At 44.0% G+C, this 17,506-nt stretch overlaps 1 protein-coding gene across 1 annotated transcript in view; it reads right to left on the bottom strand.

Annotated features, from left to right (window-relative positions):
- Positions 1–17,506, bottom strand: part of CEBPZ (CCAAT enhancer binding protein zeta) — a 26,203-nt gene extending 8,697 nt beyond the window's left edge. Inside the window, exons 1-11 of the mRNA XM_056853349.1 lie at positions 17,384–17,506; positions 13,940–15,441; positions 11,970–12,201; positions 10,040–10,199; positions 8,531–8,619; positions 8,101–8,154; positions 7,109–7,211; positions 6,789–6,857; positions 5,455–5,521; positions 2,909–3,009; positions 2,054–2,114 (exon numbers count right to left, since the gene is read on the bottom strand). Coding sequence (XP_056709327.1) covers positions 2,054–2,114; positions 2,909–3,009; positions 5,455–5,521; positions 6,789–6,857; positions 7,109–7,211; positions 8,101–8,154; positions 8,531–8,619; positions 10,040–10,199; positions 11,970–12,201; positions 13,940–15,441; positions 17,384–17,506 — 2,561 coding nt within the window. The remainder of the gene's footprint in view (positions 1–2,053; positions 2,115–2,908; positions 3,010–5,454; positions 5,522–6,788; positions 6,858–7,108; positions 7,212–8,100; positions 8,155–8,530; positions 8,620–10,039; positions 10,200–11,969; positions 12,202–13,939; positions 15,442–17,383) is intronic.

Below are 17,506 nucleotides of genomic sequence, written 5' to 3'. Positions count from 1 at the left end.
GCCATATACACTCATCTTTGCTTTATGGGCCAAGAAGGTGGAAGTGCTATGCTACCAGATGGCTTAGCTGACAGGGAGTTGGGAAAGAGAATGGGGGTGGGGGGGGGGACAGACCCAAAGCAATCAAGTGAGATCACTCCTGGAAAAAACTGTGATTGCTAATCCTGTTGTTTCTAAGGGCCAAACCAGATGTGCAGGTTTTTAAAGAGTTGGGACTGGTTTCCCTGATTCAGGTCACCCACAGCCACACAGCAGCTGCGGAGAATGGCTGTTTTAAAAAAAATAAATAGAACAGGACAGCCCATTTGGGCTCAGAATGTTGCAGTGGGGGAAGAAGGGCTCCTGCCTCCCCCCCACAAGCTATTTTCCTGCAATGAAACAGTGCTGGAGGGGATTACTTCCCCATTTTTGCTTCTCCACGTGAAGCATTCTGTGCACACGGAACAGCAAAAACGGGGAAACAACTCCTCCCAGCATTGTTTCAGTGCAGGAAAATGGCTTCAGGGAGAGGCTGGTGACCTTCTTTCCCCATGGTGGTATTCACAGCCCCAATGGTCTCTCCAGCGTGGTGTAGTGGTTAAGAGCGATGGTTTGGAGTGGTGGATCTGGAGAACTGGGTTTGAGTCCCCATTCCTCCCCATGAGGGTGGAGGTTAATCTGGTGAACTGGATTTGTTTCCCCACTCCTAACTGCAAAGCCAGCTGGGTGACCTTGGGCTAATCACAATTCTCTTAGAGCTCTCTCAGCCTCACTTACCTCACAGGGTGACTGTTGTGGAGAGTGGGGAGCTAAGGTGATTGTAAGCGGGTTTGATTCTCCCTTAAGTGGTGTAGAAAGTCAGAATAAAGACCAACTCTTCTTCTTCTTTTAAAAAAAATCCATTCCCCACAGCTGCTGTGTGGAACCCAAGTTGGGTCTGGGGAACTTGGACCCAACTCTTCAAAAACCTGCACCTCTAGTTTAGCCCTAAGCCTTCCCCCAATGCACATAATGACCTTCCTTCTAGATTAAAAATATCAAGCTTCCATAGGTATATAGAAGCAGCATGTGTAAAGTCACCTGACACCCTCGGAATGCAATGCCATTTAATCAGCATCAGTGTAACAACAGGGCGGCTATCTCCATCCTTTTAAAGCACACAGAAACAAAGTGGGAATTCTAATTCATGCTACCGACTGAGGAAATGGCACTTGGGAAGGGGAGAAGGGGTTCATTCAGATCAATTCACAAAGACTGTAAGACCTTAGATATATACATGCAAGACATACTGTTGGCCACATCAAGGACAAGCACATCAGGGGAATGAGCACCACAGAGCATACTTTACACAAAAGCATGCGTACAAAGCAGCTTGCAGGATAATATTAAGCTGTGGAAACAGCATATTTACCATCCAAGGGCTCTCTTCCCATACTACCCACCACCAAACAAATTAATAAAACGATGGGAAGAAGATTCCCCTGTATTATTCTGACTAAGCCAGGACTAGAAATCACTCCAATTAAGGACATAAGAAAGGCCATGCTGGATCGGACCAAGGTCCATCAAGTCCAGCAGTCTGTTCACAGAGTGGCCAACCAGGTGCCTCTAGGAAGCCCGCAAACAAGATGACTGCAAAAGCATTATCCTGCCTGCGTTCCAATGCAACTAATATAATAGGCATGCTCCTCTGATTCTGGAGAGAATAAGACAAACCCAAAAAAGGAGAAATCAGACAAGAACTTGCTGTAGCCACGTTAAATATGAAAGATGAACCCTTTAAGGATGTGTAGTCATTCTGAAAACCCTTTCTGTCCTCAAAGTGGGCAGTGGCTAGAAAGATACCACAAGGATGTAGAGTTTTGCACAAGTAATCAAATTACAAGGAAGTTAATTTAATTTGGTAAGCCCACCACCAATACGGTCAAATTTCAGAAAGGAGGGGAACAAGTTTCACTGAAACTTGGTTTTCTTAAGAAAGTTTTACAACAACAATGAGAAACCACATGCAGTAGAGTATATAATTCTGGACTATACAAAAAAATTGTTTTGTTTTGAAACACAAACATCTTACCCAGCAAAATTAAGGTCTTCCTTACTAATTGTATCAAAATAACTATCTTGTTCAAATGAATCTGAAAGAGACAAGATGTAGAGGTTTGATTTCACAATATTAAAGCAAATGAAACATTTTAATTTGGTTAAAAAACATCGGTTCAATGAACAATGTTGGTTGGGGTTACAGTTTTCTGAGGAAATCTGGCAGTTATACTGATTCACGTTTCTGTTCCTTCCTTTTTACAGTTGTTTTTAATTGTATTTTTATTGAGTATTTTTATTTTATTGTACTTAACTTGAACAATAGGACGGGCAAGCAAGCAAGATTATAAATAAATCATGACGCGTTGCAGGCAGGTTTAAAGATTTCAGGGCATTTTGCAGTGCACCGTAAGCATTCAGTGAAGTCCAACTAGATTTCCTCACACACACCTCTGAATTGGGACCCATTTATAGAGAGGGGCTGTGACTTAGCAGCAGATCATCTGCTTGGCATGCAGAAGGTCCCAGGTTCAATCCCCGGCATCTCCAGTTAAAGGGACCAAGCAAGTCGGTGATGTGAAAGACCTCTGCCTGAGACCCTGGAGAGCCACTGCCGGTCTGAGTAGACAATACTGACTTTGATGGACCAAGGGTCTGATTCAGTACAAGGCAACTTCATGTGTTCAGTTATCTAGCGTTTCATCAATTGGATCAACCTTACAAGATCTGTCAAAGAACTGTATTCCAGCTGTGTGTGTGTGTGTGTGTGTGTGTTAAGTGCAGTCAAGTTTTTGTCTTTTCTCCCCTTAATTCCCAGCTTTAAGGGGAGTCAAATCCACTACCCACCCTTGGCAAGGTTAAGGTAAGGAACTGGGTGCAACAGCCTTACCTAATGCTCTTTCAAACTCATCATCATCCACATCTTCCACACTTTCATCATCTCTCACCGGTCTCCTTTTTTCCTTCTCTATGTTCACCTTTGTATAAAATCTGAGGATTAAAAATAAAATGATGTCAACAAATAAATATATAGGGATTAACACAATATGCCAACTGGTCAAAGTCATAATAAAGTAAATTTCCCTGGGTTAATTTCCCAACTCTCATATACTTGTTCCAAAAGACACTTGGACCAGAATATTCCCTTTCTTATGACATCCCAGTGCCAGAAATAACTGCCAGCCCACCCCAACATAAGTGTTTATTTGCTGACGACGGGAGGGGGGTGGCTCCAGCCAAACATGAGAGCATTGGCATGATGTTTAGAAGCTGTACATCAGGGATCCACAACCTTTTTGAGCCTGCAGGCGCCTTTGGCATTCTGACACAGCATTGGTGAGCGCAACCACAAAATGACCACTGCAAGTCACAGCCGACTACAAAAAGTCAGGGAGTGAGGTTAAGCATAACTCTAACAGTAGCTTTTCAACATTTCAGGCGGAAGGTCTAAAACAGGAGGCCTTTTAAAATAAACATACCGTTTCAAAATATTTCCTTGCATATCCACACAGCTTAATATTAGCCGCTCAGTGAAGATCCTTGTTCTGAGGTGGCAGCTGCTCCCAAAGTAACATTTCTTTTTAAATCTACATGGCCAATCAGCTCTCCAGTGGTCCATCATTGCCCCACCTGGGCTAAAGCGCCATCTGGCCCCACCCCCTTTCTAAATACACTTGGCAAGAGCCAAGAAAGATGTACTTGAAGGGCTGTCATATAGAGGAGGGTGCCGAGTTGTTTTCTGTTGCTCAAGGTCGGACCAGAACCAACGGGTTGAAATTAAATCAAAAGAGTTTCCGTCTAGACATTAGGAAGAATTTTCTAACCGTTAGAGCGGTTCCTCAGTGGAACAGGCTTCCTCGGGAGATGGTAAGCTCTCCTTCCCTGGAGGTTTTAAAGAAGAGGTTAGATGGCCATCTGTCAGCAATGCTGATTCTGTGACCTTAGGCAGATGATGAGAGGGAGGGCATCTTGGCCATCTTCTGGTCACTAGGGGTGTGGAGGGGGAAGGTAGTTGTGAATTTCCTGCATTGTGCAGGGGGTTGGACTTGATGGCCCTGGTGGTCCCTTCCAACTCTATGATTCTATGTTGGTGGGAACCATGTTGGGGACCCCTGCAGTACAGACGCAGATATAAATATTCTCCCAAATGGTAAAATGCTGCTGTGAAAATATAAAATTGCTAAAGCTATTTCATAAATGAAACCATACACTTATTTACTGAGACAACAGCAATCACCTTCACACAACCATTATTTTATTTATTTAAAATTCATTTAAAACATTCTATCCTGCCTTACCGCCTCAAACTCAAGGTCACGACTTCTGCTAAATCCATTCCTCTGTGTTCTGAACAAGGCCTACACAAAAGTCTACTTCCTCTTATGAGTCAAAATAGTTACTACTACAAGGAGTCACCAGGAAAAAGCTATACAAATGGGCCTACCTAATATGGTATGGCATTAAAACGTGCCACAGTTTAGCCACATGTCACATTTTCAATTTAAATCCTGTATTACTGTGCCATCTTAGAAAGCTTCACAAAAGATGAGAAATCCCAAATCACCACCTAAAATAAAAATGGATGCTGGCACATCTCACCATAGCTATTAGCTGCTGATGCAACCTGAGCCAGAGTACTGAATAGCAGCAGAGAGCAGGGAACAATGTTGTCTGTGACAACAGAAGCAAACAGGAAGAAGCAAGTGCAAGAAAGAGGGGAAATTTCAATGGTGTAAATGTTCTGGGAAAGCTCTCTGTGACAGTAACTATGGGACCTTTTCTAAGGATTGTCTAAAGGTAAAGGCAGTTCCCTGTGCAAGCACCAGTTATTACTGACCCACGGGGTGATGTCACATCCAAACGTTTACTAGGCAGACATTGTTTACGGGGTGGTTTGCCAGTGCCTTCCCCACTTAGGTAAATTTCATTATGGTGCCTAAAATCTCTCAGTAAACAAACAAACAAAAAAAAAACAGCTTCAAACTGCAAAACAGTACAAGTTTGTATTAACAACACATAAACATGCACCATACATATGGTACACCAAACATGGACAATGTCCAACCAAGTAAATACTATATACAATTAAAGCCACTGCAGGGAATATCTACAATCCTGGGCTTGAGAGCATCTTTTTTTCTCCAAGAGGTAAGGTAATAATTGTATATAGTATTTACTTGGTTGGACATTGTTCATGTTTGGTGTACCATATGTATGGTGCATGTTTATGTGTTGTTAATACAAACTTGTACTGTTTTGCAGTTTGAAGCTGTTTTTTTTTTTTGCTAATTAATTCACAGCTTGCTAATTTTTGTGTGCCTAAAATATCTCAGTGGCATCTCACAATCTCAAATATTTTTTCCCGGCAGTGACCCTCCCATCACATAGTGGAAATGCCATTGTTACATAGAAATATAATTAAAAGCTTTCCATTACCTGTGAAAAAAGACTTCATCTACTGGGATTTGGCTTTCATCTTGTGCAAGAAACTCCTGACTGTTCACTAGAAATAAAAGACATCGTAGCTGTTTCACCAACACGAAATTGCAATAAAAGTCATTCAAATTTCCTGCACTGTATTTCCAATTTATCCTCAAAACGACAACTCTGTGAGGTAGGTTAGGCTGAGAGATGTGATGGCCTAAGGTCACCAGTGAGCTTCTATGGCACGAGTGGGGATTCAAACCCAGTTATCCCAGGCCCCAGACCAACACCCCTATATGCTACACTACCTCTCATGTTCTTAGCACCTAAAGTCAAACCAGTGATTGTGATCACAAGCTCCTTTGTATCAAAATGGCAGTTTTGCCTGGATAACTTTCAAAAACAACATACAGTCCATTATATAATCTAGTCTGGTAAGAGGTTTTCTGTCTTAAATCAATTAGGCAGAAGAAATGTGGTCACAGGATATCTTGGGAACATGGATTAGAAATAGAAAGTTGAGAAGTTCCAGCCCCACCCCTAGAAAACACCCTTGTATTTTTAAGTATTTACTACATTAGGATGATGCTGCTGTTAATCTTGCGTCATGACTAAGGATATTCCTTAAAAAGTTAACTCTTCATCAGTCTCTTACACGTTTTAACAATTATAACATGGACCTCCTTTGGAAGCTTATTTTAATGGTGTTTTATAGTCAAATATTTAATAACAGTAATGATCTGAATGTGAAAACCGGAAAAGTTCTGAACTACCTTGTAATGAAGGCTTAAGAATCATTGGGGTTGGACTTGATGGCCCTGGTGGTCCCTTCCAACTCTATGATTCTATGATTTTCTAATAGAGGCAGCATAAATAAGCATCATGGAACCCCCCAAGTTGCCTGTTCAAATAACAAATAAGCCAATACACTTTAAGAAGGGAAATATAATGTGAAGGCCATCAGGATCCCTTATCCCATCTTTCCCCAGAATGAAATGCATTGTGCTTGCACAAGCCCTGAAGGGTCATTTTTTTCCTGTTTATTATAACTCAGCTGTTACAATAAAATGATGTTATGGCACTGATCCAAATGTGTACAAAAAGAAAGGTGAGCTACTCAACAGGCATCTGTGGCTGCAATCCTAAAAAAACTTGCCTGAGATAATCTCCACAGAGTAACATGGGCCTTACTTCCAAGTAGGCCTTCTTAGGATTGCTCCCTGTATGGAAATCCTTTCATCCCCAGTGTGAAATTTTTAAAAGAATTTCTCGTAAACCCGATGGGGATTACGATAAGACGGTGTATTTGTGATTAGAGTACAAATGAATAAAATATCTGCACTTACCAACAAGATTTCGTATGTTACTCATGGACTGTTTCTTCTTCGGTTGCATCACCACACTGCTGGTGTTCTCTGCAGCAGAAAGTCAAGAGGTGATTAAAAAATTACTATCTTTCACCTGCACCTTCTACACATATCACACACATTTGCAGCAGGCCTATGGAGTGACAGAGCACAAGCAGAAAATCCCAGTCCATTTCCTGGCACCTCCAGTTAAAAGATCTCAAGTCGCAAATGTTGGGAAACACATAGTTAGGTGGACCAGTGCTCTGACGGCGTAAGGTAGCTGCATATTATCAACAAAAAATGTACAAGCTTCATACCTTTGCCTTTATGGCCTTTGGGATTTCTGTACACAAAACGATCCAAGAATCTCATTAGTGTGAAATCTTGTAGAGGATCACCTGAGTATTCAATGGAGTTCCCCTGAAAGAAAGTCAAAATTCACAGTGCAAAATAAAACATGGACTGAAAAGGTGTAAGAGACGGATATGTTTATAGACAGGTCATGATACTGAGGGATGAAATCTTGAAGATCGGGTACAGAAGAGGTAAAAGAAAAGGGGCCAATTGCAAGGTAGCAACTATCAGAACAGCCCCCTTAAATCTCTTGCCCACTGCCGCCACAGTCCAGTCATCTGCCCTTCCTCCCACAGTTATGGTGAGGGGGACTTCAGAGCACCACCCAGCTGGTAAGGAAGAGAACAGACAAAATAACACAGAGGCCATTTATGCTTGATAATTAGCAGCGTGTTCCAGGCTGGAGCGCCCCACATATTTTTTTGAGATTTTCACTCTGAACTGTCAAGAGCCCCTTTAAGGCGACCTTTTGCATTTGCTCCACCCCTGCCTCGAAAAATTTCCTCAAGGAAGCATGCAAAATCACAGCCAAGTGAATGGGCAGTTGCTAATGGAAGGAAGAGTGGGGAGGATGAAACTTCTCCTTTTGAGTCAGGACCGTGAATAGGCATTTTAAAGGTCGCACTTAAAAAAAAAGAGCTTGGAGCATCAAAACTGACCCTGCATACATGGCCAGAGAGAACAATCAGAAAGACCCATCTCTTCTTTAAAAGCAGGAGACTTAAAGGGCCACTTCGGGGTTGCAAAATACTGACCCCCACACCAGATGCTTCTCAGCAAGGGAGGGGTGGGATGACCGATCAGAGAACGATGCCACCATTCACTTTCACCTCCCCTTGTGTCTGGAAAAAGGAAGGACCCAAGCCCTGCTATGCACAGGCTATCTCCAAGGCATGCGCCAAGGGTCATGCTAGAACACAACCAAAGTGCTGAAAACAGAAGAAATTCAACTCACCTCTAGGATGGTTTTTGCAAAAAGGGCCACGGATGGATGAAAGTGTTCTGAAAGCTGGAGAAATAAAAGCCATCCTGTTAAGAGCTACTCAGATCTTGCTGTAAATATTACATTTTAAAATAAATATACAGTATGAGGAGTTAGCTGAGGAAAAGCTCCACTGGGAAAAATCATGCTTAGAAGTGATAAGCTCACAATTTCAGACAATGGGATTTCAGATCTATTTAAAACTCTACTGCAAAAAGGCTAATCTCACCTTAAAAATAAACGTATGTAAAATGTATACAATAAAATAAGAGCATTTGAAAAAGGGTTGCTAAAACCACTGGCCATTAAAAAGAAGTTTGTGCAAAGGTTAGATTCCGTCTTATTAAAGGCAAATCTTAATTCCTGGTGAACTCTTTCTCCATGAAAATATTAACAATTGTACCTTCTTGAGTTCCCAAAAGCTTGTCCTATCTGCTCCACAGTATAAAGGATTTCGATGTAACGGGTCATAGCCATCCAGGTTCTTGCCACCTGGGGGGAAAAACGATTGAAACGCAAAAAGATAAGCATGTTTAAACTGGGGTGCCAGCTGCTAACTGAACAGTTGAGAGATGTTCCTGCAGTACCAACGCAAGGGTGTATCAGAAGCTGTATGCGGTGCTCAGATTTTATGCAACTGGGGTGGGCAACATGCAGTCCAAGCCAGAACACTGACTCCCATCTGAGATTTGGCATTCTGATCCCTCCCCTCCCCTGCATACCTGAAAAGTCCACTCCCACCAGAGACCTGGCAAGGGCCTTCCCAGCCAAGGGATCAGAACACAGACTCCCACTTAGGCGGCCGCATTCTGACCCCTTCCCTCTGTCCCCATAAAAAATTGGCCGAATCCCAGAAGAAGCTTCTGTGGGGAGGGGATTAGAATGCAAACGGCATTCTGATTTACCTCATCCTCCCATTCTTCTTTCGCATTCCAGGGGGTTGAGTTTCATCTGAGAGCCCCCAAGGTACAATGCGGAAATCTGGGGTTGGGGAAACACCTCTCCACCCCTCCCCGCACAGGAAATTTCTCTGCTGCATCTCTGGGGCTTGCAACTGAAAGACAAGCTTCTGAATGCAACAAAGAAGTTTCCGGGGGGGAGGGGAGATCCAGAATGCACCTCTCTATCCGGGGAACAGGTGAGCGGTGGGGTTCTGACCCCCCTGGGAAATGTCTCACCTCATACTTCTATTGTGGGTCATGATGGAGCCTGGCACCACTGCAGGGCAACCAACTTAGCTCCAGTTGGGCTCTGTTATGGCCCATGTAACGGTATGAGTTTTGCACCTTTGTCACACAATCTCTTAATGCCCATGGTTTAAACAGCAGGAACTAATGCAGGTCAGCAGCTCATTGTCTTATAATAAAAAGGGAAATGCCCTGCTTGCTCCACAAAACTATCAGATGTCAAATGTGAAGCAGGGTACATGAACGTGTGCTAAAGCACATAGAGTTCAGAACAGGGACTTGGAGAGCTAGACTCACTTTCCCTCACACCCAACATCTGTCAACTTCAGTTCTCGTTCCGGGAGTAAAAGCAGCCTAACTTGATAAAATGAACAAAATGTGGATTTCTTTAAAGCATGTTTCACAAGAGTACTACAGAAGTGATAAACAATGAGAGGCAATGACGGAACTCTAAGGAAGTGCATCTCTCTAGGGAGAGGTTAGTACCGCAGCAGCTACAGTGGCTTCCTGTCCTCTTATCTACTAAAGGTACATCCAAATAATTTGGCACAAAGCCTCCACTTGCCTCCTTCAACCACATTCATAAATGAATGCTGGGTTAGTGAGGTCGCCCTTGAGTGATATCCCTCAAATGAAAAGTCTGCCAGTATTAAGACATGCTATTAGGAACCCCCATCATTACAGTGATTCCCAGACCAAGCTTGGAAGTTTACAATTATTTTTACCTGATAAGTTCTGGTGATGGACCCAAGAAGCTCTTGAACCTGAGTCATGAAGTTTCACAGACTCCGCCGTTCTTTTATTTCCTTTCTCTACATTTATAAGTTTTGCCTCCTCCTCTTCAGTTTCTTCAAGGTCATGAAAATGTTCCTCATCGTCCGATTCCTAGGAAATAAAATTAATTAAGCCTCTGGTGGCAACTGTACATTTTCTTATTGGAGCAAGCTCACAAGACAACAAGAGATATAAATCACAGAAAGGCAATTTCTCTCCTCTCATCATACCTTCACTTGCTCAAGGTGCAAAATAAGATAACTGGAAAGGAAAGATGGAAAATTACTTCAAAAGAGCAAGTAATACCATGAAGGGGTTAAACCTACTAATTTATTATACCGTATATACTCACGTATAAGCCGAGTTTTTCAGCCCAAAAAAAGGGCTGAAAAAGCCGAACTCGGCTTATACGCGGGTCAATACGGTAGAGGGGGGAGGGAGGAAAGAGGGGGGAACTTACCGCCGCCGCCTTTTCCCGGCCGGGAGCGGCCTCCAGAGGACCCCTGTGGCCGCAGGGAGGCCACTCAGCCGCCCCCGCCACCTTTTCCCAGCCGGGAGCGGCCTCCAGAGGGCCCCTGTGGCCGCAGGGAGGCCGCTCAGCCGCCCTCACCGGGCCCGCGCCACTTCCCGCCGCCAGGAGTGGCCTGGGGGGGCCTCCTGCAGCTGCAGGAAGGCCGCCCCCGCCGGATCCGCCGCTTCCCACCGACAGGAGCCCGGTCAGGTAAGCCTGCAAGGGGGGGGGGGTTATAAGCCGACCCTCGGCTTATACGCGGGTGCCTAATTTTTCCCCATTTCTGGGGAGAAATTAGGCACCTCGGCTTATACACGGGTCGGCTTATACACGGGGAATATACGGTATTTTGTCTAGTATTGTGCACAAACATACGTTCAGGGTGCCTGAAAGGTTTTGTTACAATCTTCTTAATCCCAGGATTGGCTTTTGTTTTCTGGAAAAGCTTGTAGCCCAAATAGTTATACAAAGCTGAAAAATGCGATCGTAATAATATACCAAAGTATCAGAAAAATACATCATAATAATAGCGTCAAAAACCAGGCACTGCACATTATGGCTCTATACTCTCAGCATGATGTTCACAAGGTGTGAAACCTGTCCACCATAAGTAGCTGGGTAACTACCGTGTTCACAGAAAAAGGGTATATTGTGAATTATGCGCAAACAAATGTGCAAACACTGAAAATGAATGGAAAAAGGGAGGGGGAATTTCTACCCAGAACAGACCGGGTAACCAAAAGCGTTGGAAAAAAGGGAGGAACCTTATGTTTGGCATTATAACTGTCAATTTAAAAAATCTAACATTAGATTCCCAAAACTTTAATTGAATTATAAATAGTAAAAGCTATGCATTAAAATACATCAATCTTTGTTTCTAAACACTAGGGGAATGTGCCTATTTATGTAATCAAAGACTGATGTATTTTGATGCAATTTTTAATGTTTATAATTTGCTTAAAGTTTTGGGAATATAATTTTAGATTTTTTAATTGACAGTGATACTTCCATATATAAGGTTTTTCTTTTCTTACCCCCACCCCCACCGCCCTTTGAGTTACCCAATAAAATCTGCAGGTCAGCACATAGACACATAGTCCTCCTCTCTGGAATTTTTCCAGTGGTGCCACTCAATACAGAGCAAGTTGCCCATTTCCACCAGTGTCTCTGGAATTCACCCCATCACAACAAAATGCCTTTTTATTGTGAAATTACTTGAAGAGAGTAAAAATTTTAAAAATTGTTGGATAGTTCTTACACTGAAGTAAACCATTTATTTCAAGAAAATAATCATTTGTAAGGCAAAGTGAAATTAGAAGCAGAAGATTTTAACAAAATCAACAACCAGAGAAAGCAAAGTGACACCATACCACATGATCCTGAAGTTGCACCCATAAGCCTGGCCTTATTTTCAAAAGTTCAGATACAAGGTACAAGGTGCCACAGGTGAATGGGGGCATTTGTGAGCAGGTGACTTGAAGCAGTCGCTTGATAAAAGCTTTCACCCGCCGCAATATAATATCAGCCTTCAAAGATTTGTAGAGAAGGTTGAGGAACATTGACTGTTTGGCACACAGAGTTAATCCTGGGTCCAACAACTTTCTACAAAAAAAAAAATACAGTTATCAGTATTAACTTAATATTAATTCACTCTAACTATTTAATTGGATTTACAGCAGAAGCCAAAATACTTAAAACATTAAAATCAGTTATTAGTAGAATTTTCCAAGTAGCTTATAAGCAATGGCTAAAGAAATCAATAAAATTAGATAAAATCAAGAGATATGTCCGGTTTTCAAGAAATTGATTAGTACTATTGATGCACAATAGTTCATCTTGCCTATCTCCATTAAAAGTGGGCATCTGCTTTAAAAGAATAAAAACCTAGATTTTAAATACTGTGCACAAAAAGGGCTTATATAAGCAACGAACAATCCTGAGTTAACTCCTGCTCCCACAACTGATGACTTACCGTATATACTCGCGTATAAGCCGAGTTTTTCAGCCAAAAAAAAGGGCTGAAAAAGCCGAACTCGGCTTATACGCGGGTCAATACGGTAGAGGGGGGAGGGGGGAGGAGGGAGGAGGGAGGGGGGAACTTACCTCCATCACCGCCGCCGCCCGGCCCAGGCGCCTTCCTCTGGCCGGGAGGGGCCTGCCTGCGCAGGCAGGAGGCCCCCACCGGCCACGTCGCCGCTGGCCGCGCGCCTGGCCGCCTCCCTCTGGCCGGGAGGGGCCTGCCTGCGCAGGCAGGAGGCCCCCGCCGGCCGCGCCGACGACGACCACGCGGCTGGGCGCCTTCCTCCGGCCGGCAAGGGCCTCCTGCCAGCCCAGGAAGGCCGCACCGCTGCCGCCGCCGCCGATTCGCCGCCTCTTCAGGTAAGTAGGGGGTTCAGGGGCTCTTCCCCCTCCCCCCCTTGGATGGCACTGGGGTCGGGGTGGGTTGGGGTGGGTTGGGAGGGCCCGGAAGCCGGCGGGAGGGCGACCTGGGGCAGGGGCCCTGCGCTCTAAAATGGCGGCCGCCATTTTAGAGCGCAGCATTGCCGGTAAAGGGAATTTCTTATTGACCCTCGGCTTATACGCGGGTCAATAAGAAATTCCCTTTTCTGGCCTCAAATTTGGGGGGTCGGCTTATACTCGGGTCGGCTTATACCCGAGTATATACTGTATATCAGGGGTGAGGAACGTCAGGCCCGGGGGGCGTTTAAGGCCTGCAAAATCATTTGGTTGGGCCCTTCTTGGGTCCTGGCAGATCTCTAGCTCAGAAGGATCTAAGACTGGCGACCATCCTCTGCCACCAGGTGATTAAGTGCATCACCGGTTGGATGCCTGCCTGCTTGCCAGCACCCGGGGGGGTAATCTGGGGCAGCTGCCTGCTTGGGGCTTGGTCGGCTAATTTTTAAGTTGCTCATTGTGTACAGCCGTGAATGACGTTATAAATATCCAAATGGCTCTTGGCGGAAAAAAGGTTCCCCACCCCTGACTTATATAAATACAAGATGTGTGAATCGTTGGCTGGAACGCATTGAGAGAAAGGAAGAAAAATGCTGGTTCAGCATAAGATTCTTTCCTCTCACTAGATAATCAGTAGGAGGGTTCTGGAAGAGCAGCACACAGATACAAGCATCACCTTAAAAACTAACAGGGACAAGCTTTCATAATCAACAGTCTAGAAGCATCACAACCTTAAAGGAAGCACAGCTTTTTTGGGTATGCAGAGGCGACCCAAGTGAAGTTTCCATTCTACCACAACTTAAAACACACACACACCATGTAAAAAACAGCCATTCTTCCACAAAATTATATTTGACGGATACATCGATACCCATCTAATGCTTACTTATACAGAGCGGTGTAATATCGGTCGGATATTGTCTGGTTAGAATCCATCACTTGAAACAGCAACATCAAGGCCTGGATGCTGGTGTTGAAGTTCACAACGTGCAACACTTTAAACAAAGTATCCATCTGTTCCTTTACTTTTTCATCACTCGTCTGAGCGTAAGGATATGCTCTGTTCACCCCTGTTAAGAGAGCACTAAGCATTTTGGACTCCACGTCTTTTTTTTTGACGCAAGAGCCGAAAAAGGAGAAATAGAGGGCGATGAGCTTATTAGCCAGCTCGCTCTCTTCATGGCTAAGGACCAGCTGGTTCAAAAAGCAAACTGCATAGTACTGTGCTTTAGGACTAATGTTTGATCGGTAGAGAAGCCTTTCCACTTCGTTACACACCACTCCTTTCATGTTAGGGTGCTTATGAAGCAAAGTCTCCAAGAGATAAGATGCTTTGGTGGCGACTTTGTTTTGAGGATCTCCCAGTTTATTGACCAGCTGCACAAGAAAAGCTTTCTCTTCCTCTACCTTGTTACAGAGAAGTTCATGAGCCACAGCAAGCGCACGAGCTTTCGTTGCCGTCAAGGGATCATGAGACAGAGCTTCCAGCACTTGCACAAATTCAGCCACCCAGTGCTTCAGATGATGCTCAAAGTACCACAGTATCAGGCGTCTGTCCCTCGAATCCTTGTTGCCGCTTGAAATCTTTTCCAGAGTGCCAAAAGGATGTTGAGAGAAAGTGCGCAGTTTACGATTATCCGGTAAAAGGTGTGTCATGAGAAGCTCCTTGAATGTATCCATGGCCATTAAACTCTGTCTTCTGCTGCCTTTCTTTTTGATCATATTCACCAAAGTCTCTATAAAATGAAGGGAGTGGACAGCAGCATCTTGAGTAAGAAGAGTCATAGCAGCCATTCGGTCTGCAAGAGTACCTGATGACACTACAGTTTTCATCCAAGCAGAAGATGATCGCTTCTGCATATCTTTTTTGCTCTTGTAGAGGTCAGCCTCCTGCTGGTACAGCTTTTCTGCCAAGGCCTTATACTTGAAAACAAGAGAGTGATCTTGGGGTTCAGCAGAAAATTCATTTGTATACTCCAGATCATACCATTTGCCTCCTGGTTTTATCAGCAGCATCTGCCGCTCATGAAAGTGAAAGGTTTCTTCTTCCTTTTCTTTCTCATCTCTACAGGGAACTGGGCATTTCTTACTGTCTTTGGCATTACCCAGCTGTATCTTCCCTTTGCTTTCTTTCACTTGATTTTCTTTTTTTCCTGTTGCAGTTACATTTGCTTTCTTTTGCTTCACTTTCTTCTGTAGCTTTCCTTCTGTTTCCACAGTGGTTCCCTCTTCTTCCACCACTTGCAATTTCTCAGAATATCTGCTCACGCCCAAGGATTTTACAAAAGCCTCCAGTTCACCTTGCTTTAGATCATCGATTGATCCTTTTTTGCCACCATCTTCAAGTTCTTCAGTCTCATCCAAAGCAGCAAGCATGAGATAATCTTGCTGCATAAAACAAAAGAATGACATCTCAATAATATGTTTATAGACTACATTACCAGGCATCGCATACTTGATAAAAAGTCCAAACCACACATATACGGGGGGGGGCGGGGTAGAGCACCTCAAGAAAGGAGTCTAGTAACAAAGGAGCTGAGTAACTTAAGTCAGAGATAAAGAACAGTAAGCTTTTCTGTATTTAGTATACACCAGTGAGAACAATTGTAAGGTGTAAGGTAGTCAATCATCTTCACATCATGTTGGGATTTCAATAAGCAAAGCAGACACAAGAGTAGAAGGGCAGCCAAGTCACATGCTTGCACCAAAGAAACAGAAGGTACTCAATGAGTTATCTACTTCTCTGCTGCTCTCACTACTTTCCAGTCCTTCATGAAAGAAAAGCATACAACTCAAATGTTATTCAACGCAAGAGGTTTCTTGCATTTGCCAAAAATCCCACTTGAGCCACCGTGGTGTAGTGGTTAAGAGCGGCAGACTCTAATGTGGAAAACCGGGTTTGATTCCCCACTCCTACACAGGAAGCCGGCTGGGTAACCTTGGGCCAGTCATAGTTCTCTCAGAACTCTCTCAGCCCCACCTACCTCACAAGGTGTCTGTTGTGGAAAGAGGAAGGGAAGGCGATTGTAAGCCACTTTGAAACCCCTTAAAGGGAGAGAAAATTAGGGAATAAAAACCAAATCTTCTTCTTACTGTCGAAGTGCAGTATGTTGACAAGACCACCTGAGAAATCAGAACAGGTAGCCTCTGTGCAACAAAAACAACTAGCAATCTTAGGACAATTTATTGCAACACAAGCTTCTGCAGTTTAAAACCACACGGGCTTTAACGAATAAAAATATCACAGAAGTTTCTGCCACGATAAAAGTATTTGTCTTTAAAATGTCAGAAGACTCTTTGTACAAAACCAATGAAAGAAAGTTGCTTGAAAATAAGAACTACTGGCTGTTGTTGTCAGGTTGTAGCCAACTTATGGCAACCCCATAGGGTTTTCAAGGCAAGAGACATTCAGAGGTGGTTTGCCATTGCCTGCCTCTGCGTAGACCGTGGTATTTCTTTGTGGTTTCCCATCCAAATACTGACCAGGACTGACTCTGCTCAACTTCCAATATTTGACAAGATTTGCCTAGCCTGGGCTATACAGATCAGGGCATTCACTAAATAAGGGCACCCAAAATTACACAAGATTATAGATCCATTAAGCTGCCTTAGAGAGTACCAGAACAATGGACCAAAGGACCATGTAGTCCAACATGGTCTGTTCTAGCGTACTCTACAGGGTCTCAGGTGTGAAGGGTCATTCGCAACAGCCCCCTACTTGAGACCCTGAAAACAGAAATGCCAGAACTGGACCTGGTACTTTCGGCACAAACACATGCCATATTACTTAACTACATTGCCTTCCAAAAAACAGAAGCGAGGCACAAAATCCACATCTCACACACTACAGAGAACTCACACCCAGAAACTAAACCTGTTTTCTGTCACTTGAGTTATCATCTCTTTGTAATAGGGTTGCCAGGTCCCTCTTCGACACCAGCGGGAGCCTTTGGGGGCAGAGCCTGAGGAGGGGGTTGGGGAGGGACTTCAACGGCATAGAGTCCAATTGCCTTTTCTCCAGGTGAACTGATCTCTATCGGCTGGAGATCAGTTGTAATAGTGGGAGATCTCCAGCTAGTTCCTGGAGGTTGGCAACCATACTTTGTAAACAGGATCTTTGCACCTTTAACAGCAATATAACAAGCAGAAATCTCTCCCAATGTGAATCTTCAATGCTTGGTAAAATCAACCTGTTAAACGTCCGCCTGCCAAGAGCTGCGCAAAGGGAAAGTTCTCAAAAAAAAAAAAAACCACGTGTTCTCACACACCTGGACATCCACACGTGCACTCTCATCGCTCTCGCCAGGCCACCTATAGATCTCTCTCTCACCTGTGTTCCCCCGAGGCGGAGCACCTCCTGCAACGTAAAACCGCTTCCATCGTCCGCTCCTTCTTCATCATCGTCGCCAAACCCACCAGACTCCCCGAGATTCAACTTCCCCACTGCCGCCAT

The sequence above is a fragment of the Euleptes europaea genome, chromosome 7 (genome assembly GCF_029931775.1).
Source record: "Euleptes europaea isolate rEulEur1 chromosome 7, rEulEur1.hap1, whole genome shotgun sequence".
Taxonomy (NCBI): domain Eukaryota; kingdom Metazoa; phylum Chordata; class Lepidosauria; order Squamata; family Sphaerodactylidae; genus Euleptes; species Euleptes europaea.
The sequence above is the reverse complement of the archived record's forward strand: the minus strand, read 5'-3'. Positions and strand labels throughout refer to the sequence as shown.